The following is a 27,807-nucleotide window of genomic DNA, read 5'->3' as shown; positions in this document are numbered from 1 at the left end:
TTCCAATGAATCTAAAATTCTAATGCTTCCACATAACCAATTACCTGCAATGTGCTGTATGCTTTAACATTACCAAATTCAGCAGTGTGTATAGCATCATTTTACCCTTGGACAAGTCCATCCCAAACTCATATTCATTTTTCATCACTCAGTCAAAGAACTCATATTCGCCATTACTTGACGCTTCTGTTGTAGATCAATCCCAAAGTATTTGAACAAGATTTTTTTTTTTTTTTTTCACGACTAATGTTCATTAAAGCGTACTAGTTTCCGACTTTGTTTAAACGAGCTTAAACAGAAAGCAACAAAAGTAGAATTTCAGTGTCAAATTTTGGACGTCATACTTAAAAGATAACATGCAACATTTTGATTTAGAAATAATATATGAACTTCAATCTGTGTATATACTTTGAAGGGCCAAAAAGTGCCAGCAATGAGTTTGGGATTATGAAAGGAAATGTACGCTTCAATTTTATATTAAGAAAAACATATCTTATGAAATAATATATCCTCTTGATGGAAAGGTAATAAAAGAAATTATATAAAAGCTTGAGTATAATTTCATAAATCTATTTTTGAAATGGCAGTTCCTCCTCTCACAAGTAAGTAAAGAACGAGGTCATGGTTTAAAACCCACTGGATGAATGTGTTACTTACCGATAAAAAATTCTATTTTAACGAATGCACCCACTAATTGAAACTAATTAAGTGACTGAGGTTTAGTTATGCATTTTTGGATGAATAAACTTTTATTCAACGAAAGGAGAAAGTATGATGCTTATACAACTCACAACAATAGCAGTTGTATCTGCGATCTATAAAAGAAAATTCATTGCAGTTGTCTCATTTGGGTGCTACTGAACCATATTTCCAGTATGATGGCTTCACAAACGAGGTTTTGAACAGAACTTTAGGCAAAAGGTGTAAGATTTGTGAGGAATGAATCAATCTCACACTGATATGAACAAACCAGCAAGATAGCATTCTCTTCCTGTCATAATACCCAAAGCATTCCTAGAGTTCTCCACATCAAAGCAATGGTTACGGATATCAAAGTGAAAAACTTGCAGTTTCACACCAGCTTAGTGTGTTGCAGCAATATTTCTGGTATTTTTCTTGACAATATCTGGTGGATCTTCAAGCAACATTAGAATTATACTTGGTTGTCGCCTTCGCCAGTAAGTAGAGGAGAGCAAAGATGGAAGTCCTCAAGCCCCGCATTTCCCCTAAGAATGAAGGTCACATCAGAGAATCCATTATAAGATTATAGAAAGACAGTCAATGTAGCCTCAGAGACGCTGATGACTAAGTCAAGATTTGGCAAGTAGCAGCAATTCCAACAGAAACTTGAAGATTCCAATATATTTATATTGTAAAACATTTACTGTACAAGTTTCCAAGCTTGCGCTTCTATAAAAAGGAATGGCTCAATAATATTTTCCAAGTTCATTGAAATACACTATTATTTCAACCTCCCAAAATCCTTCACTGACAGGTTTTCAACTCCAACATTAACACAAAAAATCTTCATAGGTGGTGCATATTATTGCAGATCTTCTAAACAACTCTCCTCTGAATTAAGCTTCTTTTTGCGGTAAAATACAACATCAGATACGTGAAACATGCAACACTTCAAATCCAGTCAACTTAAAACATAAACAAATTATTAAAAAAAATCACAAAATTTATAATTCACTGTTTCTTGCGCTAAAAATTCATTATCACCAGAATATTTCCAGACAGAAGCAAGAGTAGTACTTTAAAATGCGAACCAAGCCATATATTTTATTAATGCCTACCACAATTTTCAACCATCTTTTTAGTTGCAATTTTTATATGGATTTCTTCATCTTGAAAAAAATGTACTATTTCTTTGACCTTCACTGTTTAGCACAAGGATAATACTTCCAAATAATTAACCGTACAAATCATACTAATGGCCAATGGCTTCTTAGCCTAGTGGCATCTTCTGTGCTCCCCTGTAGCGGTAACATGCACTAGCTAATAGGAATTCCTCAATGGTCTTAAACTACAAATTTTATGTGCCAAAAGTAAGAAAGAAAACAACATGAACACACAAAGGTTTCAATTGAAAACCCAAAAAATATCAACAACTTAGCTATGTTCCTGCAAAGAGTTCTTTTAAATATTTAGTCTTTAACATTAACCAAATATAGTACTATTTTGCATTCAACAGTACTTACAATGATCGATGAACTGATTCCGCATCATTGGCATACATGTCCCCTATGAATTTTTGAAGCTGCTGTGTAAAACAATGAGTTGTTTCCAAGAAATAGAGAATAGATGACATCGTGCAGCAACACACAAACATATGTATGGGCCCAAAAATCCAGAGAAAGAGAGGGAATGACACATAATATGCTCGCAACCCAAGGGACCAAAAGAAGCTCCCTCGATTCAAGTTTCTTGCAACATACTCAATAGATTCTTTTTTATCTTTCAATGCAGGTGCTGTAACCATGAAGCTAGTATGGGCAAAGTATCTAATAGACTGCAAATTGCAAAGAAACGCAACAAGGAAGCATAGCAAGATAGAGAAGTACTTGACTGAAGAGATAGTAGTCTCACTGCTGTAAACTGATTTTGATACTGCACTGGAACTCATCACTGTGGTGTTGGTGCTCACAACAACACTGATCAGTGAACAGAGAGTGATTGCTACAGTTGCCAAAAGCGTAGATGCCATAATGTTGTTGCGAATTGTTTGGACTGCCAAAACACCATTTTTCATGGGATCCTGAAAATTATGCAGTGAGTAGTTCTCAGACATTTGGTCATTGACTAGATGCTAACATCACTACATCAGTTCTTAAAAAATATTATTTGGACCATTGTGTAGATGCTAGACAGCATTTTTTATACCTATATTAAGCTATATATAATATCCATCCATAACAGAAATTCCCTTTGAAATATGAACTTCCAAGAAACAATCAAAGACGGACCATAATCAAATCTACATTGCCAACCGAAAATTAATCAATGAATTTCCACAGAAAAATTATTTCAATAAATACATAACACTAGCAGCATAGAGTTAATCATGAATATCAGAAAACTTGCCAAGAAGAAACTCATGACAACACCCTTAAATTAAAGCTTGAAACAAGGCCTGGCTTCATAATCCTAAAAATATGATACATTTTCCTGGTTATACAGCTAACAATCCCAATCAAGGATATCATATATAAGAGTTCACTCAAGCATTTCATCATTCCGTGCCAACAAAAAAAAAAAAAATTCCTGTAAGACATACATATATTTAACTAAACCATTTATGCAACGTGGTGTATGTGGACAAAATAAAAGCAGTATCACAAACAATTAGTTGTTTTAAAGATCAGATGTTAGGATCAACAAAATATGCAAAAGCTACAAGTAATTTTAGCTCAAACATGAATTCTATGATTGATTTATAAATTCAATTATCTATAATTTCAATTATCCAAGAAATTTATTGGATTTGATCCGTACGACTACAGTCCAAGATTGCAACACCACCTGCAACAGAATGCTAGATCACTCTGTTGATAACTATATACATTTGTGATTGCCCACAAATTCCAAAGAACCTAGCCAGGTGGTTCAAGGCTACCAGGTGAAAAAAGGGGAACCAGCTCCATAGGCGGATTCTCCCTAATTGAAGCCTCAAGGATTTCCTAAGGTTACTTAAAACTACTACTAGGAATTTAAACGATCACAACAAAAAAAGGAAACATAAATTGCAGAAAATTATCACTCACGTTGCTTGGTCTGGAAACAATTGATCTTTTTTATACTTGTTTCAAGTCTCACTAAAACCATGTCCACAATAACCTTAAGTTTCCATGTGCACTTTTACTTCCGAGTCCAACTCTCTCCGAAACAATACATAGATCTATTATGAATTCTCAATTGCCCACTTTCCAGAAGCCTAGCTAGTAAAAAGCCACAATCCCATGCTAAACGGTAAATAGTTCTTCTTCCAAATGACCTTATTACATATCTTTAAAATTTGATGTGGTGGAAATACATAGCCTTCTTTTTGTCTTTTTCTTTCTTACTCAAAAAACAAATAGCCTTCATGGTAATGATACATGGGCAATGCCAAAAGGTGACAATAAAAGCAAGCATATTGCTTTTTGCAACAACCCTTTGGAATTTCATTCAGTTATGTTTGTACGAGTAGGACCTGTTCTATGACCATTTCAGTCAATTTCTGCAGGTACCATAAAATCCTACCACTACTTTTCAAAGATCTTAAAACAAGTACAATAGACCATTCCTTTTTCCATGTGGATCTATCTTTTTTAAGTCTCATGGCCACTACTATATATAAATTATATATGGGCGCACACACAATCACAAGAGAGAGAGAGAGAGAGAGAGAGACTAACACTCATTATAGAGAAGACCCATGCTTGGCGACATTCGGCATTGAAGCCAATGACAGTTCGTCTGGGATTGCACAGTATAGTGAAGAGAAGCCAGACATGGTAAATTCCCATGACAAACAGGCCCGAGAACACCAGTACGAAGTTTAGGAACTTTTCCTCCATTGCCTTCTCCTCTCGATCTTTTAGCACACTTTTGCTCTCTCTCCCTCACATCACATCTCTCTACACAAGGCAACAACAACTCAGTATGAGAGTAAAAACAAAAGCGTTGACTCACGACCTTTATTTAGCCCTATATCACAAAGGCATTGGCTATCCAAAGTGGTAACTAGCTCTAAAAAAACAGTTTTCTATGCACAACTTTTGTTAACACTAGTTATTAAAGTGATCTACTATTTTTTTTTTTTTTTTTTTTTTTTTTTGAGGAACAAAGTGATCTACTATAAGCAATAAACATTAACCGTCACTTTTTTATTCTCTCACCACTTTTTTTTTCCTTTTTACAATTCGCATGTCAATCACTTCAACAAATTGCAACAAAATTGTGTCTCAAGGTTTTTGTTAAGAGATAAGTGACAGCTGCTATCATTTTATATATCTGGAAGTTCCTATTTTTCTAATCAATATAGTAATTATTATAATGGATTTTTTTTTTTTTTTTTTGGAGAAGATTATTATAATGAAATTGATTGAAAGAGTTTGGTCTCGCTTCTTCGTCCTGTTCCTCTAAGCCATGTCTTTATTATTTTAGAGCATGATCAAGGTGCATTGGACTGTTTCGTTGCTGACTGATTGCTGCAATGTTTAAGTTAATTAATTATATAATTATAGGAATAAAAAAGAATAGGTGAGAGGCCCATTAATTAATTAAAGGTAAGCTATAGTATTCTTCTTCTTCCAGAGAGAGAGAGAGAGCATTTTTTATTCCATTGGGAGAGGCATTAATTGTGTCTTGCTCTTTGTCAGGACAGAGCCTAGGTTCATGTCTAACGTGCATATCATCAGTTTGTATAAATTAATGTGTGTATGAATGGTTTAGATTGGGTCTAATGTGCACAAGAAGAAAGAATCAAGAGACCGTGAGCCAAAATATTTTGTAATGCTAATGCTAATGCTAATGCTAGCTTAACGTTACTACTCGTGGGACGGAGGAATGGTACGACGTGCACCCCTCAACGGAACATGAAACTTTGAATGATGTTGTAACTGATACCAGGTCATATAAGGTTCTTTTTAGACCTCACCACTCATTACTAGTAAGGGTTTTCCAGTTTTTCTTGTGACATTTTAGACTTGAAAGTGTACTCAAATCATAATCATTTCAATATATTTAATTATGTAACAAGTGCTTCTTTTCAACATATCCAAAACAAATAAAATAAAAGGTACTATTCAAACAATTCAAACCAGAATCATTTCCATACAATTAATTATTTAACAATTGCATAAGTGCTTTGTTTCCAATAAATCATTGAATTACACCCCTTGGGCTAATGACTGACACAAACTAAAGGCACTGTAGGTTTGATCCATGCCTGGGCAATGATTACATAGTTGACCATGAAAATAGTTGCAGTTCTCTCACCTCCAAGCTTAATGAGATGCAGTGATTGTTCTTGGGTACTTATGCAGCCCAACGATCAGATAACTGGGATGGACAGTTAAGGCGGAACCACTGAAGTCATCAAACTGGATATGTCCTTTCAGAAATACATGATCCTTTCAAGCTGAGCAAAAAAACAAAGATCCCTTCAAAGAAACCATTGTGGCAAGCAGGGGTATTTGAATTGCTGCTCCGGATACTAGTCACTCCAATCATGCCTCTTAAAAAGCATAAATAATAGTGTAAAGTGATAACTGAAAAACACATGCTACTATGCCTGCCAATGTAGTAAGGATGGCACTTAATTCTATACCCATACATGGCATTGGTCTATTTAAGTTTAACAAATATTGACCACTTGTAACAGAATTATGTAGTTTCAACTGCAGTTACAGATGATTGACCAGCTGATTCCACATCATTGGTGTTCTGTTTGCTTAAGCTATTGTGAAGATTCCGTGTAAAACTGGTAGTGGTGTCCAAGAAATAGAGAATAAATGTCATTATGCAACAACAGGTAAACATGGGAATGGGCCCAAAAATCCATAGGAAGAGAGGGAATGACATGTAGAATGCTCGCAGTCCCAGGGACCAAAAGAAGCTTCCTCGATTCAAGTTTCTTGCAACATATTCAATAGACGGATTATTGTCTTTCCATGTAGGCACAGTGACCAGGAAGCTAACATGGGCATAATATCTAATAGACTGCACATTGCAAAGGAAGGCAACAAGGAAGCAAAGCAAGATAGAAAAGTACTTGATTGAAGAGAGAATGGAAGTCTTGTTGCCATAAACCAATTGCGAGGATGCGTCACTAGACTTTGATGTGCTACTCACAAAAACACTGATTAGTGAACTGAGAGTAATTGCTGTTGTTGCCAAAAGTGTAGATGCCATTATATTGTTGCGAATTGTTTGAACTGACAAAACACCATTCTTCAAGGGGTCCTGAAAAAATTGCATTGGGGTCAATTCTCAAAACTACAGGACCAATAGGTAAATGCTAACAGCAATTCTTACAGAAATTATAACTGACCACCATGAATTAGTATTGTTGGCTTTCAGAGAATTGGAATTCATATCTAAATCCCTATATTGAAATTGAGAAATACTTTATGGGAGCTGACAATAAATCTCATTGTAAATTATTCGTCCAAGAACAGATCTGCAGTCATAATTATTATACCTCTAGCCAATTTGAAGTAACATGTTTATCATCATCATCACTGTAGGTTACCAATATAAATAGTCAAAGATGGATCCAATGCTCTCTGAAAATAATTTTTACATATAATTCCTTAAGTTTACATGTGACTGAAAACGCACATCATTAGTTTCTCTATTCAATAATCATCAAACTATCAGTCTATTTAAAAATTCAGCATATACTCCTGTATTTTCTTTCTATTCTCAAGCATTATCTCAATTAGATCCAAGGCATTATAAGTCAGCATCAGCTGCCATGAATAGTAAGAATCAATAAATTTTTGAAGACATAATAAGTTAGATGAGTTCTTAGCCTCCAGATATATACCCTCCAAAGTTGCAAAGCATATCAGAGAATCATAAGGAAACTAATCCCAATCAGCCTAGCTTTGGAAGGTTATTGCATCTCAAATTGTCTGTTCTGATATCTTTTGAAATACAGAGGGCAAAAAGGAAAAAGAAAGGAGTAGAAATTGGATTTACAGATCTGCATTTAAGATGGCATCTTTTTCTACCAGCAACAATTAGTATCCAAAATTTTGCTTTTCCTTTTTCGCTATGTTTTCCAATCAACTTTAGCCAGTAAAGTTACTAGAGACCATCATCTAGTTCAGTTGAATTCCTTTAAAGTCTCCCCTAAAATCTCCTATCGAAAGGATAGTAATTTAATTTGGGATTGGCCATAAGGAGTTTGCATTAATTTGTTTCTTTTCTCCTTCAGAATTCCTACTGGCTCCGGCGCCAGCCTCCAGCAAGCATGAACTTACCCATGCCAACGATTTTGCTTATGCTTCTACATGAGAATTTCAATTGCCAAAGACACTACAGTTCAGTTCATGTTTCTTCATTATCTGCAACAATTGCTTCTAACTTCCATCACCAGTATATGAGATTAATAGGCACACTCCCCTTTGACACTTGGGAGGGCTACAGAAATCCTCATTAGGAAGTCACTATTGAGCATATGACCTTATGGGAATGTCATAAGCCAAAAATGTACTATTTATTACCATCAAGAATAATTCCAAAGGCTGCTTCTTCCTCTGTGCCTAGACTAGGGGTCCAATATCATCTACTAGCAGGACATATTCATCAATTTCTTCTAATGGATCTCAGTCTCACAAGAACCAATTTAAGAATAATTCCTAAGCTTTCAAAGCCACCTATAAAGGGTCACATATGCTAAAACGTAAATGGGTCTTCCCTCCTATGACCAAAAATTTTATTTATTGATTAATTTTTAGTATAAGTAAAGCATCAAGCACGGTGATCCAATTGTGGAATACAAGTATCCAACACAATGTATGGGTAATGCCGTAAGGTCACGATCTATCAAGTAGCTCTATTAAACTTCTTTTCTTTTCTTTTGTACCATCATCATGTCGAATAGTAATTACCATGAGTGCTATACAAAAATGGTTACCAAAAGCAAACAATTATAAACCTTTAAAAGCAAAGCCACAAACCACAATAATATTCCCATAATACAGATGTTTTACGTGGTATGAATTCAGACATATATATCGCTAGTTAGAGCTAGTACATAGTATACACACACACACACAGAGAAAAGAGGGACTTAACACTCATCATGGAGAAGACCCATTGGTGGCGAGATTCAGCATTGATACCGACGACGGTTCGTCTGGGAAAGCGGAGGATAGTGAACAAAAGCCAAACGTTGTATAACCCAAACACCAATAGACCCAACGGTACCAGCACATAGTCCAATTGTTCCTCTTCCATACTTATCTCTCTCTCTCTCTCTCTCTGTGTCAGAGTGCAAATTGCAGAGAGGTAAAGTTTGGGGGTTAGAGAGAGAAAACAAATGGCTAGTGGACAATAGAGTCTCTCTCTTGTCTGAACTCTCCACTTAACAGTCAACCACATAAGCTTTATTGTCTAAATATTGTGACCCTAGCTTTATTCTTTGATCTCAATAATATTGCCACTTAAAAAGCTGTATAGAAAGCCTTATAAATAGTGAATAAAGTTTTTTTATTTGTAGAGTATCAAAAAAGTAAAAAAGGATAGTAATTTTGTATTGTTGCATCCCATGTGTTTGGTAAAATTTCTTTTAGAAATTTAATATGTTTTTCTCAAATATATTTTTTATTTTTGTTTTGGTCATTTTATTACAAAAAATTAGCATCTTCACTATCAAATTTTTAGTTAATTTGAACTTTCTTGGTAAGCTTTTACTTTGCTTAGTTGATTATCTCTACTAAAAATGCCAAAAAGAGGACAAGATAAATATAATTTACTTTATAGCATCATTATTAATGTTTTTATGTATAGATACTTAAGGAAATTTTTCTTTTTGCATTTTATTTTATTTTATATTTCAACTTTATAATATATGATTTATTGATAATGATCTATTGCATAGTTATCTTTATTTACTTTTTCACTTAGTTTCAATTGTGAGGAAGAAAAAAGCGTGGATCTATATTTTTAAGAAAAATAAATCTATATAAGTTAAATCTTATAAATCTGTATAGTAATAAACAAAGTATACGTAGTTACAACTTGGTCTAATAGTTCTCACACTATCAATTTTTTAGAAAATAAAAGTATTGCATTGTGTTTTCATACATATTTCACTATATATAATACCTGACTACAAAATATATTTTGTTACACTACAAAAATTTTCTAATTTAAAACATAATTTCAAATAACACATGTTGAATTTTTAATAATATACAATCTAATATATTAATTCAGTAATTATCCAATAAAAAATAATCATATCATATTTTCCCGTGCATCGTGCAGGTTTATGACTAGTACTAGTGTAAATTGTATCAAGTAGAGAGCACCAAGTGAGAAAGCTCACATACTAACTTAAATTATGTCAAATCCACATGCATAGTTCACAACAATTACCATTACAACAAAAACAGTTTTAAGTAAAAGTGTTCAGCTGAATAAGACAAATACAACCAAACGTCCAAGACTGTCTACGCACACACATAAAGTCCTTAAATACCACTTAAAAGCTACAACCAAGCGATTCACATCTGAATCACAATAATCAACATAACAAAAGAAGTCCCCATTAATTTTCTAGCTGATGAGCATGGTGTTCCATCCACCTCCTCCTCCTATGCTCTGGCATGCCTATGAACACCACCCGTTTCTCTTTTTTTTGGAGAACCTCAGAGATGTTAATATAGATGTCATCATCAAGATCATTGTACTGGTTCAGCACTTCTAAAGCCCTCCCAAGGGAGCAAGGATCACCACCATAGGCAGATTGTGCAACATTCTCGGAGCTACCCATACACTTGCCTTTTTTTCTTGTTAAACCGTTCCCTTACCAACGCAGTGTACTCTTGAAGAGCAATGGTCATGTCACTATCCTTATCTGCTTTCTTGGCAACCTTCTTCCCCTTGCCAGTAGGCTCTTCAATGGGACTTTTGTCCAGACGTTGGGTTTGCTCCGTAGCAAGGGGATCATCTTGGGTTATGCCCTCCATGTCAGGATTGGAGCAATCATCACTACCCAACTGGGTATGACAAGCCTCATTGGAAATTTCCTCCTCTAGGGCACACTTTTCATCACTATCTGGGGTTGGTGTGTTTGACGAAATTTGAAAGGCGCCGGTTGTAGTATTAGGGGCAAACAATTGCCTTAGTTTGTCATAGCTAGGACATCCACTCTTCCGTAATGCAGGTGCTTTAGGATCACCCTAAAATGACAAGATGTACATCAAAATCATACTAATACAAAATAGAAAATTACAAACATTTAACCAAGGAACTAGGTAGTAAATATAACATACCACAACCACGTACGCCCACACCTCTTCAGAAGCAGTAACCGTTTGGGTTGTCTCAAACCACCCTAACCCAGTAGGGCTTAAAAGCTAGCTCCACTTTCTCTGTTTTTGCCTGAGCCTATTATGCTTCCGAATCACTTGCTTAGGGAAAAAACTCTTCCCAATTCACTCATTTAGGGCATTCATAATTGATAGCCAAGCCAGAGCCTTAAATACTATGTTCCATATTTCCTTCAATTGTTCATCCACCATAATGTTAATGGAAATTTTTTCAATGTGGGGAGGCCATATTTTGTCGTCAACGTTATGAGTTTCATGTGCCATCTAATACAAATATCCCAACACAATTGTTATATGTTAATATATATATATATATATATATATATATATATATATATATATATATATATGTATGTATATAAAAATAGTTTTATGAATTGGCCACTTCAATCCTTTACTGGAATACACAAAAATAAAAGGATGGGGCGTAAACCATCTCATCTTTAGTTGAGGCTACAAGCTAAGGGGTGGGGGTGCGATTGTATAGAAGTAATAACATGTACTCTATGTTATCAGTAATGTACAACGACCATTTAACTCATTCTAGCATTTTCTCTAACATCTCTCAATACAACAGAAGCACACAAACTCTTTATCAAACCCACAGCTTCACATCTTCTCCGAACACCCAAAGCATGTGCATAAGTAGAGCAGTTGATGCAATGGCAAAAGCAGAGCACTAAAGATATGGAACCTATTTGATTTTTGAGATAAGATAGGGAAAATAAAGCTTAAGCCTTTACAACAGAAGTTAAAAGGGTCCAATTTAGTCAATTGGAAGAGGAACCCAGAAAATATTTTACTTAATTTTTCATTTCTACGTAATCAAACACAGGATATGTACGGACAGATATATAAGTTGGACTAATCTGAGTATTTTTTTCCTATCGATTTTCACATAGAGCAAGTAATTACTAGTATAAACTAAAACGGTCATCAACATCAGTCCATGGAGAAAAACCCATTTCAACACACTCACCAATACCCGTGGACAAAAATTATTAAAGTGGAAATTATAAAACTACCCAACTCATACAATGATCATGGACAATGGAGGGGAGATATAGATATATACTACACCTGGGAGAAGATCACAGAAATAAAGGGCTCGGTATTTGCAACAGTGACAGAGCTTTACCTCACCGGTGAAGAATCTGAGATGCCTCGATATTTCAGTGAAGATTCAGATGCAGTTCATCTCAAGTGGGCTTGGTGTTTCGGTTTAGATCGCTGGAGGCTGCTGGGGATGGAGTAGATGAAATGTGAGCGGAGGCGGAGAGAGGGAAGTGAGAAAGAGGGAAAAATGTTGCTGAAATATTTTGAGGGAAGAAAGTGAAATGTTCAAACCCATTTGCAACAATAATATCAATGGGTTCTAAAACGGATTTAGCAATGCACTGGTAATGGGCCCACGAACTCTTTATATTTACCATTATTTTTACTAAAAATCAATTCTCAGTTTTTGAAAACACTCAAATCTTGTTTTCGAATTCCATCACTCAAACTCAAATTTTTGAGTTTTGAGTAATGGAAATAAGTGTTAAAAATCAAGCCAAACACAAATTTTTTTGTAGGACTCATGCGTTTTGGAAACTCAATGATGAAAACTGAGTGATATCACTCAAAATCTTGGTATGACCCTTAAGTGGGAGTTTTAATACTTTGCAATCGTATGGGGTTTGGATATGAGGATGGATGTTTGGTGATTTATGGTGAAATAGGGAGGTTAATGATGGTGGGTTTGGGATATATGGATCTATGGGCCAATATTTTGTTGGAACCTATTATTCCAGCAAATCTATATATTATTAAAAGCTGAAGCATAGCGTTTAATGTTGTTGCGCTCACGTTGAGCCACGTCAGCGTCCACGTCATTATCTTTTTTTCTTTACATTTTCTTATAATTATTTTTATTTCATATTTACACTTCTCCAACCTTTCTCCCTCCCTTACATTTTCATCTCTCCACTACTTCTCCAACTTTTCTCCAACTTTTCTCCTTCCCTCACCTTCTCATCTCCCCATTACCCTTTACATTAATATCATTCTTCATCTTTCCCTTCATCTTCCTCTATTTTTGTCTCTTCTTATTCACACCATCTTACTATAAATTTGTCATTATCTCTTTCATTCTATGCTTAGTTTTCCCTTACAAAAAAAGTTATCTCTCTCTCTCTCTCTCTCACACACACAATTTTTGGGCGGAATTTTATTTTTTATTTTTCTTACATCTTCACTTTAGGTTGATGATTTTTTATATTCTTTAATCTACTTTAGGTTAATGTGATTCAATTTTTTTTTTTAATTGTTCTTTTTTTTTTCTCTCTCTCTTTGATTGTTAAATGTTATCATATTGCATTATAAATGATTAAATATAGCATATAAAAATATAATATTATTCTACTACATAGCATGATTTGGATAATTTAATTTGGTAGTTATTGTAATTTGATAACATGATTTTTATAGTGCTCAATTTAGATGTTTTTTTTTTTTGAGAAATAATTACAACATGCTGCTAACCCCACAGTTCGAACCCTTTCCCCCCTAAACCACCAAGCACTTTATGTATGAGGAGGTGCCAATGCAGCTACAAGGCCTTTGGCGTGCTCAATTTAGATGTTAAACTATGAGACTTTAATCATTTTTGTTTATTTTTTAATCATTTGTGGTGGACAAAGTACTCTTAATAATTGTATTAAAGATACTCTATAATGCCATTTATTTAGAGAAAAGTAAAGGTTGGCTAAACAAAAATTATTGGATGAGAAACAAATTTTATCTTTCGCAATTTTACTTTAATTATTATTATTATTATTTTATAACAATGCATATATAGAAATTTAATTCTTAGATTTTACTAATAATTGTTTATTTGATAATATGTTTTGGGTGAACGAAATTACAGTTTCTGCAAAGAAAATAACCTTAGTAGATTATAAATAACAAATTGTTTTCCTAATTGGTCAAATTAATCATAGTTAAGTTTTAATAATTTTTTTAGTTACTTTTTTCAGTATTTTGGATTGTAGGCAAAAAAAAAAAGTATGAGAAAGAATAATTTTCAAATTTTAAATTCTTTTTAATGATTCACAAAATGTTATAAATAACTTTTATTAAAAAATAAATATTTTCGTTACCTTGCCTTTTGAATTTCTTAGAAAAATTGTATTTTTTTTCATTTTAGTACAACAAAAATTATTGAATTTATGATTTACAATTGTTCCTATATTACATTTATGATTATTCTTATAATAAATAAAAACATAATTACAAAATACATTACTATTTATTAAATTAGTTTAAATTGCATAAAAAAATTTAATAAAACCACCATAAAAATAATTATCATGCGCAACGCGCAGGTTCACGGCTAGTTATACATTAATGCTTGAAGCCTACTGTCCATAATCAGCCCATTAAGTTAACATATAATCTTTATAACTCACAGGCAAAGCTATGAACAACTTCATGTATGCGAAAGGGGAAAAATTAGAACAAAGTTTATCTTCAAACTAGTTTGGAGAAAAACTCTTTAAATTTCTCATATATCTCTTTTTTGGGTGTGAATTTTAAAAATTTAACCATCACATTTCATGTTCCTTATATTCTTAGCATGCATATCAAATTTCATTCAAATCGGGTGTTATTTACTATTTGATTAATAAACTTATTTTTTATATACAATTTTAGATCAAAAATCTTGAAATTTTAACTTTTTTTGATGACATAGCAATTGGTTTTTGATTTTCTTGAAATTTTGCAAGCATAAAAGATATAATAAGGACATGCAATTCAACGATTATTTTCAAAATTCACATTCAATATAAAGATATATAAGAAGTTTGAAGGGTTTCTCTTCAAATTAGTTTAGAGATAAACTTTCTTCAAAAAATTATCTCATAGGTAAGGGAGTGTGATAGGCCAAGAATGTATTGACTCGTTTGGTAAATTAATCAATTGACTAGCCAAGTTAATTAATTAGATTCAATTACATGCAATAAGCGTGGTAGGACAAACAAATCACCAACTAAGGTAAATGCAACGGAAAATAAGTTTGACACAAGTGATTTGTTTACGAATGGGAAAAACTACCGAGACAGAACCCCACCGAGTGAATTTAAGGTCACCACTCTTGAAAATCCATTATTGTCAAAACAAGCGGTTACAAGTAAAGGAATCTCAGTACCTTATACTAACTTATACTTGAACTCTTACCCCAATATCCACTTGGACTTGAAATGTAATGACAATCTCTCCTTTCAATGCACGGCTCCTAGTATGTGACTAACCAATCTATGCACGGATCCTAGTACGTGACTTACTGTTAGGATGTGTGCCCTTAAATCCTATGTATGACATTATGTATGACTTAATGTTGTGTTTAATAAAGTTGTTTTATTATTATTTAAATTAATGGTAACATGAATATTGAGACATTATCATATAGTCTATGAGATGCATAGTATGTGATTTAGTCACAGAATATATAAGTCACAAGTTCTTTGTAAACTCAAAATTTATAGTTCGTAGTCGGTGATGAAATTGGGCATTTCATGTATCAACTAATATGATTTGTCTTGATCATGGAAGTGGAGACTTCTAGTTGATATGTTGATATGTTTTAAGAGTTAAGATATATTGAACTAGACCGCTGTGAGATTTATTATTCTCCTAATATCTGTCAAATGAATAATAAATCTCACGACTTCTATTTGCATGAACTTTTAATCCTGAGAGAATAATGGACTTGATCATGATGTGTAGGTTGCTTTGATATATCAGGAGTGAGATCTAAAGTAACGGTCAAAACTTCAATAAGTTGGGGAGGTACATTTAGTGCTGATGGAACATATATTCTTAAGATGGAATTCATAATCTCTTAACGGAGATATAAAATATTCCTTTGAGATAAGTTTAATGGGTTCAATTATTCAGAGTGTTAGGCCTAACCACTTTGTTAAGAAATTACTAAAGTATATATTTATGAAATTGAATTTCATAAATAGATAATGAATAACTTTAAAAGGATTAAACCGGGTACTCAATGATAAGATGTAATAATTTACAAAGTGGCAATCTACATTTATGACTTTGTATTACTACGAATATTTTATGAAGGGGTTGCATGTATAATAAAGTCTTGGGATATAATAAATTAATAAGGCCTAGAATGCAATTATATTTATATAGTGGTATTAAATATAATTAATGGTAACTTTGGACTTGTCAAGAGTTAACGGAAAAGTTCAAGACCCATTGGAGCTAGTGTCTTATTAGTCCATTTTGGTCCCACTCCAAGCCACACACTAAAACCCAATTGGAAAGGCCTAATAGGTCAACCCAATTAGATAATCAGTTAGTTATAAAGGGAGCAACATACAGAATTTTTATTAGGGATATAAGAAACGGTGTGTATGTGAGAGTGAGACACACTTTCATTCTTCATTTGAAAACTGATTGAGAGACCACATATCTTGGGCGTAAAGTGGAATTGGAGTGAAGATTAAAAGTGTTCACAAGTGCTTCTAATCTTTGTTTTGAATTTCTCCACACAAGGGTACGCTATCTTGTTCTTAAATTCTGAAATTTACATAGTGCACGTTATCAATCATGAATGAAATAGATCCTTATTTGTTACTTCCGCTATATGTTTTGTATGAGATACAAAACCAGTTTTTTCCTTCACTTACTCCTTTGCACAAATCCAAGTACGTGACAAACACACCAACTTGAGAAAAATGTTGGCTGCAATGTTCTTTAGCTCATCCAAACGATGAAGATCAATAAACTCCTTGGTTACAAAACCCTTGGCACAAAGACGCAATAGCTCCTCCAAAGAAAAGATGAACTAGGTTAACTTTTGTCTCCGGTCACACAATACATGAAGGGATGCTCTAATTCCTTGTGTGAAGGCCTTTAAAATAATCCTTATATATGTCTAGGGTTGTGAGAAAAGAAACCCTACATAAATACACTTGGACATGCGTGAAAACAAATTTGAAAATCTGGATTTCATAATTCTCGATAGATACTGTTTCTGTCAAGCAGCTGTGGAGCATAAGCATTAAACCTCAATAGATATCTATCTGTCGAGCTATTTGTCGAGCTTTAATGAACAGCACTTCTTCACTTGATTCTTTGATAGATTTGCATAGCTTCAATACTAGACTTGAACTCTTATTTCTTGAAGTACTAAGCCCATCCTCGATCTACCCAATTACAAATAAAGTGCGTTTTGTCAAAGGATTAGCCAATTTTACATAACATATGTTCTAACAAGATCCACGTATGTCCTAACAATCTCCCTCTTTGGCAATCTGTGTCAAAATCACAACAAACAAATGAAGTATGAGAGAAGTCATAAATCACTAAACTCATAATCACTTGTTGAATGCAATAAAATCTAATCCTAATACAAGCTCCTGAAAAACTTTGCAAGAAGAAAGTTCGTGGCATGATAGATTTTGACAATTTGTCTTTCTGAAACACTTTAAACAAAACTCATCAAGACATCTTAGTGTGAAATAGAAAGAAAAACTTGCATACATTAAGAAACATGTGTATAAAAAGAGAAAAGAAACAACGCATGGAAAGATAGGTAAAAAAGAAACATACATCATATATATATATATATATATATCATTAAAAGTACAATGTATGTAACTGAAAGGTCACAAGACCTTTGTACAAAAGGATAATGTAACTAAAGAAGAAAAAAAAGTACATAAAATCCTCACTACATCTCTCAAAAAGTAAACACTCCCCCTAACAAGAATGTCATATGCTAACTCTCCCTCTAATTACATAACTACTCTCATCCCAAAACTACTCCCCATTTTGCGACGAATGACAAAGGGTAAGTCACCGAGAGGTCGTCATCTCCTCGTCACTAGAAGAGCTAGCATCCTCATCATCATCATCATCATCACCAGTACCATCATTAGCATCCTCATCCGCCGAAGCCTCGGGTGAAGGAGAGTGAGAAGCAACGAAGCCACTCATCTGAGCCTATCGTTGTGCGATACGGCCAACATGGGTGTTCACCTGACACAACTCATCACTGAGAGTGTCAAGGCGAGCATCCATGCGCTTAAGTTGCGCCATGATGGCCTCAAGAGTTACACCACCTGCTGAAGAATGAGCGGGGGTGGATGGAACGGAAGGGGCTGGAGGAGTCATCGTCTCGGTCCGTGGCCACTTCGGTCGAAGTTGGGCCTCGCTCTGTCGAACAGACGCTGCGCTAATGGCTCCCATGATATGATAGAAGGAAGAATCAAGAAGGGGGATAGAAAAATGATGAAGAATTCGCATGATAGCCAAAGGAAAAATGAGCTTATCACGGGTCGTCATATCTCTATAGACATTGATGAAAGAAAGAATGAAGTGAGAATGAAAGTCTATAGAGAGGTCCTCAAGGAGGGATAGCAAAATCCGAGCACCAGACTCTATAATGGAGTTATAGTGAAACAGTGGATATAGAACAAATGTCATCACCCTGTTTAGGAATCTTGGGCCTTTTACAAAGTCCGAGCATGGGGTGTTTTGACGCTCACCCCATATGGAAGGTCTCTCACAAAAGTGAGATACGAGCTCGTCTTTGGACACAATCCTCAGACGCTAATGAACGGGGTAGTCAGGATGCGCTACTTGTGGAACGTGTAGTATCTCGGATACAAGATCTGAAGTGACTACGATACATGTACCTCTAATATGCGTAGCAAATTGAGGTACAAAGGTATCGATACCATGCATATTGGAGTAAAACTCTTGTATGATCATGATAGGACAACTCAAGGGTATCTCACAAAGAGATTCCCATTCCCGACTATGAATGACAATGGGTAAAGCACTATCAAAAAAATTCGATAGAATCATATGTCACTTTGGATGAATGCCACGTTTAGAAAAGTTCTCCAAGAAGTCCTTATGGGCCTTCTCATCACGAAACTGAACGTGAGAAAGAGTAGAATTAGAAGAAGATGTCCTGGAACGAAGAGGGTTCTGAGACGGAGTGGATTTGTGCTTGTGAGAATGAGTAGAATCAGAAGAAGATGTCCTAGAACAAAGAGGGTTCTGAGATGGAGTGGATTTGTGCTTGGGTGTCATGCGCAGTCTATCCAAAGAGAGAAAGGGAGAAGAAGCAAAAAAACACAATCACAACCCAGAAAAAATGGATAGAGAAGAAAGGGTACGTATGCATGAACATGTGTCGTGCTAAAAGAAATTGCATCATGGATTCAACCTAATCCAAACCTAACAGCGCATAATTTTCAACATTCAAGCACACATCTGAATGCATGAAACATTGTGAAAATGCAAATGGAATGTAATGCATGATCATATAGCATCAAATAAGCAACACCCAACCCAAAAATTTACAAAAAACTTCAAATATTTTCAAAAACCCCAAAAATTTCAAGAAAACCCAAAAATTAGGTCTAAATGCGTGAAATGCATGAGAAAAGAGAGATTAGAGAAACATACCAAGAGATTTGAGACTAGATTAGGCCGAAAATCACGTGGGTAGGAGGTTTTGAGTGAGAAGAGGGTGTTTGGATGGAGAGAAAAGATAATATGTCAAGAGAGATATGAAAAAGTGAGATCTAATTTCACGCTTCAGGTATTTAAACAAAACGCATCTCGAAGGATCGAGGATCTATTGAGCACTAAATCTCGACAGATATGAATCTGTCGAGAATCTATCGACGGAATCACCTAGATGGATCGAAAAGCTATCGAGAAGCTATCGGCCATACAGAAACTTTCTCGATGGATCGAGAAGCTGTCGAGACAAATTCCAAATAGCTTGATGGATCGAATATGCGATAAGATCTGTCGAGAAACAAAGTCCAAGAGACTCGATAGATAAGAAGCTATCGAGGATCTGTTGAAAAGCTGTTGAGCTTGATAAAAAACAGTTTTTCAAATAGAGGAAAAACACATAGAGATGAATGCAAACAAGCAAGCTACTCAACCAAAGATTTAATCAACATGTTAAGGTTTCAAAAACATCTCTCAACAAGAAAAAAATGCAAAGCATTCATAGATCCAAAACACACACACACACTAAGCAAGTCTAACCAATTTTATATTTCAAAAATAAGCCAAGACAGTTTAGTGAGTATACATTAACACACGTATCCCTTGTGATGGTCAAATCACATTGTACCTTAACTGTATCAAAAGTTGCAAAGAATTTGCGTCTTGTGTGTGAAAATATCGCAAGAGTCCATAAGTGTCTCATATTGTGACAATTTGAGATATGAGAAAATCAATATCACTCACACACAATCATAACTGCTTGATGGGGACTATCACCTTCAAGGTACATCCTATAAATCTCACATCTCCTAGAAATATGCTTGTAACCATATTTAAAAGCATTTTGATTCTTTTTGCTTTTGATTTTTATTTGCATATATTTTTTTTAGCATACCATGCATGGGTATATAAGAGAGAGAAAATAAATACCTAATTAGGTTAAGCCAAAAAATCACAAATTTACTATGCCGAAGCATACAGATGTTATTCATGATTGGTGGGCTTTAGTGGTGAGATGGTTATTTATGCCATTCTTTTAGGATTTTTTAGTCCTTTTCGTCAAAAAGAGTGATATGAGTGCTAAGTATAAGTGATTAATTAATCGTACTCATCACAAACACAAGCCAAAAAGCTCACTTACTTAGTTGTACATTAAGATGCTCATCTAAAGTACAAAAGATACAAAGTTTAGAAAATTTTGTTTAAATGGCCATCAAAAGTACACAAGTACCAATGTATACAAAACACACACTGTTTTTGTTTTTTTCTAATTTTTTTATTTTTTTATTTTTATGAAAACAAAAATAAAGCAAAAACTAAAAACAAATAAACAAACAAAAACATGTTAAACAAAAATAGCATAAAATTAGACTGACTCAATCACAGGAACATGAGGGCCTTTAGAAGATCTCCAAGAGGGGCAAAAGAGAATTGAAACTGATTTTGGTTTCCAGATGTGATCATACTATTACTTTATTGAGTGGCTAACCACTTCTAGCAATTTCGACGAGTATGCCTTGAAGCTCCACAGTGATGACAGAGATGCAGCTTTTTCGGTTGAGACTTTTTGTTGTTAATCTTCTTAGTCCTAGGGTTTTTAGTCTCTTTCTTTACAAGCTTAGGGGGTGCTCCTAGAATAGATTTGCCCTTTTCTAAGTTCTCACTAGCTATTTTAGATTTAAGTTCATTGTTCTCAGAATTAACATTATTAGCAGGTGAGACAAAAACAGTTCTACTAGAAGAGGCAATATTAGGAGAAAATAAATCATACCCCAAACCGGTTCTACCAGAAGGAGATTTCTGGGAACTCAACATTTCATTGAGCTTTGCACTAGAAGTCCTCTCCAATTGAGCTCTAACCTGGAATAGCTCCTCTTCAAGCTTCTTGGTCCTTTCAGCTAAGAAATTGTTCTCAAATTGCAAAGCTCCAATGGTTTGATTTGCTTCATCAACCTTTGTAGAGAGCTTCTCTTGATCTAGCTCCGCATCACTCAGCTTCTTGGTGGCCACCCTATAAAGTTTTTTATGCTTCTCGGAAATCCTGTACAACTTAGCATAGGTTGTATGGATATCACCTTGTTCATCTATTTTCTCAAACTTGGACTCCACCAAATCCTCTTCTTCATCTACCTCTTCCTATGATAACTGATGAAGCAGTATCTCGTCAGTTCCTCTGGGACTCGTCCAGATGGTTCCTGGCAGTACTCTGACAACCTTTAGGGAGCAAGAACTTATTTGAGTGGTCACCGGTGTGGTGCCTGCCACAATGCCTCCGATGGCAAAGTCAGTATGAAAAAAGGCAATAGCCGAAATATCAGGAATACAATTAAGTTCAGGTTGTGATGTCGTTTCTTGTACCTTGTATTGGTGTTGTGAGGGTTTTATATACCCTTGGGAATTATAGCCGTTGGAGTGTTAATGACTCCCTGATAACGTCTCTGGTGGAGTTATGGACTTTAATGCGTTCCCATCGGTTCGTCCAGCTGGTCTTGTAACAGTTGGAGCTTTATTGGCAGCATTGAATGGCATTAATTCTTTTTGATGACGCGGATACTGGTCATGTTCGTCCATGAAGGCAGCTTCGTCTATACTTATATTCGTCAGTCCCATCTTCGTCAATACCATCAGATGCCCCCCGGGCTTCATGGTCGTCTGTGCCGATCGTGGGAGCCGAACAGTTTTTTTTTTTTTTTTTTTTTGCCCTTTGGGATTTCGTGCTGCATTGAATGCGTTATGGCGGCGTTACGTGGGTTGTGGCCACGTGGCGTGATGTGGTTGGAAAGGGACTGACCCTTGGGTTTCCCGCCGATTTTCGGTTTTCACCTCTATTTGGTTTTTAAACTCCTTCCTTTGTACTTTACTTTTCATTTTCTTTCAAACTCCAGTTCTTCTCCTCTAAGCACCCTCTTCATATATTTCTTTGCTTCTTTCCGAGTTTGTTTGTTTGCTTGGCTGTTGGGCTTCTCGCTTCTTCAAGGTAAGCTTTTTCTTCCTCTCCCTTCTTCTTTTTTCCTTCTTCGCAAGTATCTGATTTTTGGTTTTTTTTTGTTTCTTGGTTCTTTCTGTGTTTTTGTTTGTTTCTCCCCTCTTTTTTGTTGGAATTTTAGTATTTTTCTTTTTAGACTGGGAGTTCATGGTCAGTAATTTGGAGGTTAGGGAAGCTTGTCCTTCAATTTCTTTTCTCTTTGCTCGCTTAGGGGGGTCTTTAGGCGCTTTTCCCAATTTGAGGGGTTTTGTTTCTGAGGGTAGCAGCTTAGGTGTTGTTTTAGGTGACTTATTTCCATTGCTCCGAGAGTCGGTCGATTGGTTTGAAGGCTTGGTGAAGAAGTTGCAGTTGATGTCTGAGGTTAGGTCTAGTGACCTCGATACTGGGTTGTCGTCTAGCGACGACCCTATGGAGGGAGATACAGCCGTCTCGACTTTTAGAGAGGTTAGGGCTTTTCATGCCCTCGTGGAGCCGTGCGGGTTAGATTCCGACGCCGTCAGTCGGTTTAGGGATAGGTTTCAGTTTCCAGAGCGGGTCCGTGTTCGTCGCCCCACTGACGACGATAGGGCTTGCCAGTTTTTCCCCGGTGAAGTGTGCTTCTATGAGGCCGCTTTCACTTGTGGACTTAGGCTTCCTGTCCACCCGTTTGTGATGGAGCTCCTGGCATATCTGGGGATTGCCCCTGAGCAGCTTATGCCCAATTCATGGAGAATAGTGGTCAACTGTATGGAAATATGGTTGGCCGCTAACGGGGATGTGATTAAGGTAAAGGAGCTCGTCTATTTATACCGTCTAAAAGAGTCCAAAGAGTACGGGTATTACGAGCTAGTACCTTGGGAGAGAAGAACCAGGATCGTCAAGGGCTTACCTTCGTCCTTCAGGTACTGGAAGTCCAGATTTGTGTTTGTGTCTGGGGACGATTTTGAGACTCCCTCTAGCCAAGACTGGGGTGAGATCCCCAGGTTGCTTCATCGGTGGGGAACCCCGACCTTAGGTGCGTCAGTCTCCTTTCTCGGTTTTTTTTTTTTTAGGTTATTGTTACTGACTTTCTTCGTTCTGGTGCAGTTAAACGAAGACCAAAGTTGAAAAGTAGGTACAAGGAGCGCGTCGAGACGGCCATCACGTATTCCTAGTCCATTGAAAACTAGGACGACTTGGTAGACCCGAGGACACTCGCTTTCTACAACCTCGGCCCCGATCCGTCTCCCTACGTCTTGCGGAGCCTTGATATCGAGGGAAAGAAGAGTAAGCTTCTGAGTTCGTCGGACTCGACCCTGTGGCTGTACTTATTTGACCTGCTCTTTCTCTTATAAAATTTTTCCCTTTCGCAGAGATGACGACAAAATTCAACAAGGGTATGTATGAGAAAATGAGGTCTAAGAAAGACGAACCCTTGTCGAACCTCGGGAAGAAGGTGGTTCGTGTGAAAGGCAAAGTCTCTTCCGTCACTCCGACGGTCTCGACCACACCCGTGGTTTCGGGTGCCGAGACGATGAGGACGGCTTCTCCGGCCACCTCGGTAGAAGAAATCCTGACACCTGCTTCCAAGAGGCCACGTACATCGGACAGAGGAAAGGAGGCCGCCTGTTCGTCCACTATTTGGGACGACGAGAGATTGGCGACGGATCGGGCTTATGGGGTCGTGAATGCTGAGGACCTAAAGGTGCTCTCAGGTTCGACCCCAAGTGAGTTGATGGGTCGTCACATCCATAAGCTCGTCCAGGTAACCTGTTTGTTTTACATGACGCATCTACATATATGCCCCCCTTCTTATTTATTCCTTCGCATGTCTCCTTTTTTTTTTTTTTTTTTTAGGTGTTGGGGGAAGCCGTCCATTTTTCAGCGGAGTATCTGGCTCAGGAAGCCAAGGTCGAGTCCTCGCTTTCTCGGATCAAAGTCCTGGAGATGGAGAACTCAAAGCTGAAGAGGGACCTGATAACCGCGATGGAGGACGTTCACCAATACAAGGACGAGGTCAAAAAGCTGGGTGACGATCTTAAGGTTGAGCAGCAGCTGGTTCTGGAAAAGGACGAGCAACTCACAGCCGCGAAGGAAAAAATTAAGGTCGTCGCCTCTAGGGCCATCAAGGGCTTCCAGCAGACCGAGGAGTACAACTCCGTGCTCTTCAGCTGGTATTTTAAGGGGTTCGAGCTCTTGAGGAGGTATTGCATCAAGATTCCTTCCGGGGTAGATTTGGAGGCGCTGGATATGGAGGAGGTCGACAAGGAGATCTCTGCTGATGAGGCCGCCCAAGCCGCCGCCGCCCAAGCTCCTGTGGACGTTCCTGATGCTCGCGTCATCGACGCCCCTGCCCTCGATGCCCCGGCTGAAGACGATGCCGATCCGGATGTTTGAACCTGTTATTAAGAAGTTTCTTTCTTTTCTTTTTTTTTGAGGTGCCTAACATGTTTTTAGGGCTCAATTTCCAAGACAACTAAAAAATTTTCATGTGTATTTTTAGCCCAGTGTTTATGGGTTTTTTTTTTTTTTATGAACAATGGCCTTTGGTTTTTGGGCTTTTATAATATCGTATCTACTTGGACATGTTTTCCTGTATGTCAATTTTTTGCATTCGTCATCAATGTATGTTCATCCGGTGGGAACGTTATTGCTTAAGCTTCCCTCTGTACTTAGGCGTTTTTTTTTGTTTTTTCCTTCGTCAGTAATGTACATCCGTCGATGCGGAATCTTATTACTTAGGCATTTTTTTTGTTTTTGCCTTCGTCAGTAATGTACATCCGTCGATGCGGAATCTTATTACTTAGGCTTTTTTTTGTTTTTGCCTTCGTCAGTAATGTACATCCGTCGATGCAAAATCTTGTTACTTAGGCTTTTTTTTGTTTTTGCCTTCGTCAGTAATGTACATCCGTCGATGCGGAATCTTATTACTTAGACTTTTTTTTTTGTTTTTTCCTTCGTCAGTAATGTACATCCGTCGATGCAGAATCTTATTACTTAGGCTTTTCTTTGTTTTTGCCTTCGTCAGTAATGTACATCCGTCGATGCGGAATCTTATTACTTAGGCTTTTTTTTTGTTTTTGCCTTCGTCAGTAATGTACATCCGTCGATGCTGAATCTTATTACTTAGACTTTTTTTTTTCCTTCGTCAGTAATGTACATCCGTCGATGCGGAATCTTATTACTTAGGCTTTTCTTTGTTTTTGCCTTCGTCAGTAATGTACATCCGTCGATGCGGAATCTTATTACTTAGGTTTTTTTTTTTTTTTTGCCTTCGTCAATAATGTACATCCGTAGATGCGGAATCTTATTACTTAGGCATTTTCATTTTTTTTTTTTTTGGGTCTCCAGGACTTGGTACCTGTATGAACACATTATTTGAACCACCATTTCATTAATTTTGACGAATTGGTACATTCTCGATTTACATCTGTGGGTGGTACTTCTTCAAGTGTTCTATGTTCCAAGGTCGCGGGAGTTTCTGTCCGTCTAGGGTCTCCAAATGATAGCTACCTTGTCGGGAGTAGTGCACGACTTTGTAAGGTCCTTCCCAAGTGGGACCGAGTTTCCCGTGGGCGGAGTTTCTAGTTGCAGTCGTCACCTTACGTAAGACGAGGTCACCAATTTCTAGTCTTCTGAGCCTGACCCTTTTGTTATAGTATTCAGTCATCTTCTGCTGGTACTTCATCGTCATGTTCGAGGCTTTGTCCCTTACCTCGTCTAAGCAATCCAGATTGATTCGAAGCTGGTCGTCGTTGTTCTCCTCGCGGAATACTTCTCGCCTGGTGCTGGCCATACCCACCTCGACTGGGATTACTGCTTCAGTGCCATAAGTGAGCCTGAAAGGCGTCTCTCCCGTGGGGGTTCTTGCTGTTGTTCTGTATGCCCACAAGACATTGGGCAATTCTTCTGGCCACGAGCCCTTAGCTTCGTCTAGTCGTGCTTTGATGATTCTGAGCAGCGTTCGATTAGTTACTTCCGTTTGCCCGTTAGACTGTGGGTGCCCAGGTGACGAGAACTTATTCTTGATACCTAGCCTTGAGCAAAAGTCTCTAAATCCCTGGCTGTCGAACTGTCGGCCATTATCTGAAATGATCGTTTGCGGAATCCCGAACTTGCAAATTATATTTCTCCACACGAAGCTACGGGTTCTCGCCTCTGTGATCGTTGCTATTGCTTCTGCTTCGACCCATTTAGTGAAGTAGTCGATAGCGACGAGCAAGAATAGTACCTGTCCTTTTCCAAGGGGTAATGGGCCGACGATATCGATCCCCCATTGTGCGAATGGCCAGGGTGAGGTAATCGTTGTCATCTTTTCTGCTGGCAGCCTCTGGACGTTCCCGAACCTCTGGCACTTATCGCACCTCTTGACGAGCTCCATAGCGTCTGCCTGCATAGTTGGCCAGAAATATCCTGCTCTAATAACTTTGCTTACCAAGGATCTAGGCCCGGCGTGGTCTCCGCAAATCCCTTCGTGGATTTCGTGGAGGACGTACTTAGCTTCTTCCTCGTCGATACACTTCAAATAAGGCAAGGAGAACCCTCTTTTGTATAAGGTATCATTCAGAATTGTAAATCTGGCCGCCCTTGCTTTAATCTTCCTGGCCTTCATTGAGTCATGAGGGAGATGCCCGTCTTGAAGGTATGAGACGATCGGTGCCATCCAACCACCTATGTTCTGGATGGGGAATACTGGAACTTCCTCGATGCTAGGGTATTTCCGAGTCTCCATGAGAATCTTATTGTTCGTTGGTTCTTCTTCGGACGAGGCCATTTTTGCGACCTCGTCCGCCGCAGCATTCTGGTTTCTTGGGATCCGGACGAAATCGAACTTGTCGAACCCACGAGCTAAATGTTTAATCAGCTTGAGGTACTTCTTCATCCTCTCTTCCTTCGCCTCATACTCTTCCCTGATCTGCCCTATTGCCAATTTCGAGTCGCTCTGTATAAGCACGTTCTTAATCCCGAGGGCTTTGCCAAGTCTCAGTCCCGTCAGTATGCCTTCGTACTCAGCCTCGTTGTTGGTTGCCGGGAATTTTAATTGGACTCCATATTGGAGTTTTTCTCCATCGGGGGTGTTTATAATGACCCCTAATCCTCCCCTCTTTTGGGTTAACGATCCGTCAGTCTGAATCGTCCACCGTTCCGCCTCATTTTTGTCGTCATCATCGTCTGGAAGGGTGAATTCCGCTATGAAGTCTGCCAGAGCTTGCGCCTTGACGGCCGTTCTGGGATGGTATTCGATGTCGAACTGGCTGAGTTCGA

At 37.1% G+C, this 27,807-nt stretch overlaps 3 protein-coding genes and 1 long non-coding RNA gene across 4 annotated transcripts; all 4 read right to left on the bottom strand.

Moving 5' to 3' along the window:
- Positions 1-694: 694 nt before the first annotated feature.
- LOC142630951 (uncharacterized) lies at positions 695-4,691 on the bottom strand. Its single transcript, XM_075805011.1, has 3 exons — positions 4,401-4,691; positions 2,205-2,761; positions 695-1,226 (listed from the first exon to the last, which is right to left on the bottom strand). Exons 1-3 carry the CDS (start codon positions 4,560-4,562, stop codon positions 1,154-1,156), a joined length of 792 nt encoding a protein of 263 aa, XP_075661126.1. The 5' UTR covers positions 4,563-4,691; the 3' UTR covers positions 695-1,153.
- Positions 4,692-5,800: 1,109 nt separating this feature from the next.
- LOC142632008 (uncharacterized) lies at positions 5,801-9,099 on the bottom strand. The gene is made up of 2 exons (XM_075806433.1): positions 8,794-9,099; positions 5,801-6,951 (listed from the first exon to the last, which is right to left on the bottom strand). Exons 1-2 carry the CDS (start codon positions 9,097-9,099, stop codon positions 6,373-6,375), a joined length of 885 nt encoding a protein of 294 aa, XP_075662548.1. The 3' UTR covers positions 5,801-6,372.
- A 973-nt stretch (positions 9,100-10,072) lies between these two features.
- On the bottom strand, positions 10,073-12,412 carry LOC142630822 (uncharacterized). The gene is made up of 3 exons (XR_012843446.1): positions 12,193-12,412; positions 10,998-11,318; positions 10,073-10,904 (listed from the first exon to the last, which is right to left on the bottom strand). It is a non-coding gene; the product is annotated as an uncharacterized LOC142630822 (long non-coding RNA).
- Positions 12,413-25,966: 13,554 nt separating this feature from the next.
- Positions 25,967-27,424, bottom strand: LOC142632671 (uncharacterized). The gene is made up of 2 exons (XM_075807037.1): positions 26,616-27,424; positions 25,967-26,381 (listed from the first exon to the last, which is right to left on the bottom strand). Exons 1-2 carry the CDS (start codon positions 27,422-27,424, stop codon positions 25,967-25,969), a joined length of 1,224 nt encoding a protein of 407 aa, XP_075663152.1.
- Between the last annotated feature and the right edge of the window lie 383 nt (positions 27,425-27,807).

This window comes from Castanea sativa, chromosome 4, assembly GCF_040712315.1.
Source record: "Castanea sativa cultivar Marrone di Chiusa Pesio chromosome 4, ASM4071231v1".
Classification (NCBI taxonomy): Eukaryota; Viridiplantae; Streptophyta; class Magnoliopsida; order Fagales; family Fagaceae; genus Castanea; species Castanea sativa.
Note: the sequence above shows the minus strand (reverse complement) of the source record. Positions and strands in the feature narration are given on the sequence as shown.

What these genes read in the sequence shown, in the direction of transcription:
- LOC142632008 (XM_075806433.1), bottom strand. Translation starts at nt 9,099, where the DNA reads ATGTGGTTGACTGTTAAGTGGAGAGTTCAGACAAGAGAGAGACTCTAT. An exon ending in GGGTCTTCTCCATGATGAGT is followed by an intron (nt 6,952 to 8,793) that starts GTTAAGTCCCTC and finishes CAATTTTTTCAG; the next exon opens with GACCCCTTGAAGAATGGTGT.
- LOC142632671 (XM_075807037.1), bottom strand. Translation starts at nt 27,424, where the DNA reads ATGAAGAAGTACCTCAAGCTGATTAAACATTTAGCTCGTGGGTTCGAC. An exon ending in ATTTCAGATAATGGCCGACA is followed by an intron (nt 26,382 to 26,615) that starts GTTCGACAGCCA and finishes GACGCCTTTCAG; the next exon opens with GCTCACTTATGGCACTGAAG.
- LOC142630951 (XM_075805011.1), bottom strand. Translation starts at nt 4,562, where the DNA reads ATGGAGGAAAAGTTCCTAAACTTCGTACTGGTGTTCTCGGGCCTGTTT. An exon ending in GGGTCTTCTCTATAATGAGT is followed by an intron (nt 2,762 to 4,400) that starts GTTAGTCTCTCT and finishes CATAATTTTCAG; the next exon opens with GATCCCATGAAAAATGGTGT. An exon ending in GAATCAGTTCATCGATCATT is followed by an intron (nt 1,227 to 2,204) that starts GTAAGTACTGTT and finishes CTTCATTCTTAG; the next exon opens with GGGAAATGCGGGGCTTGAGG.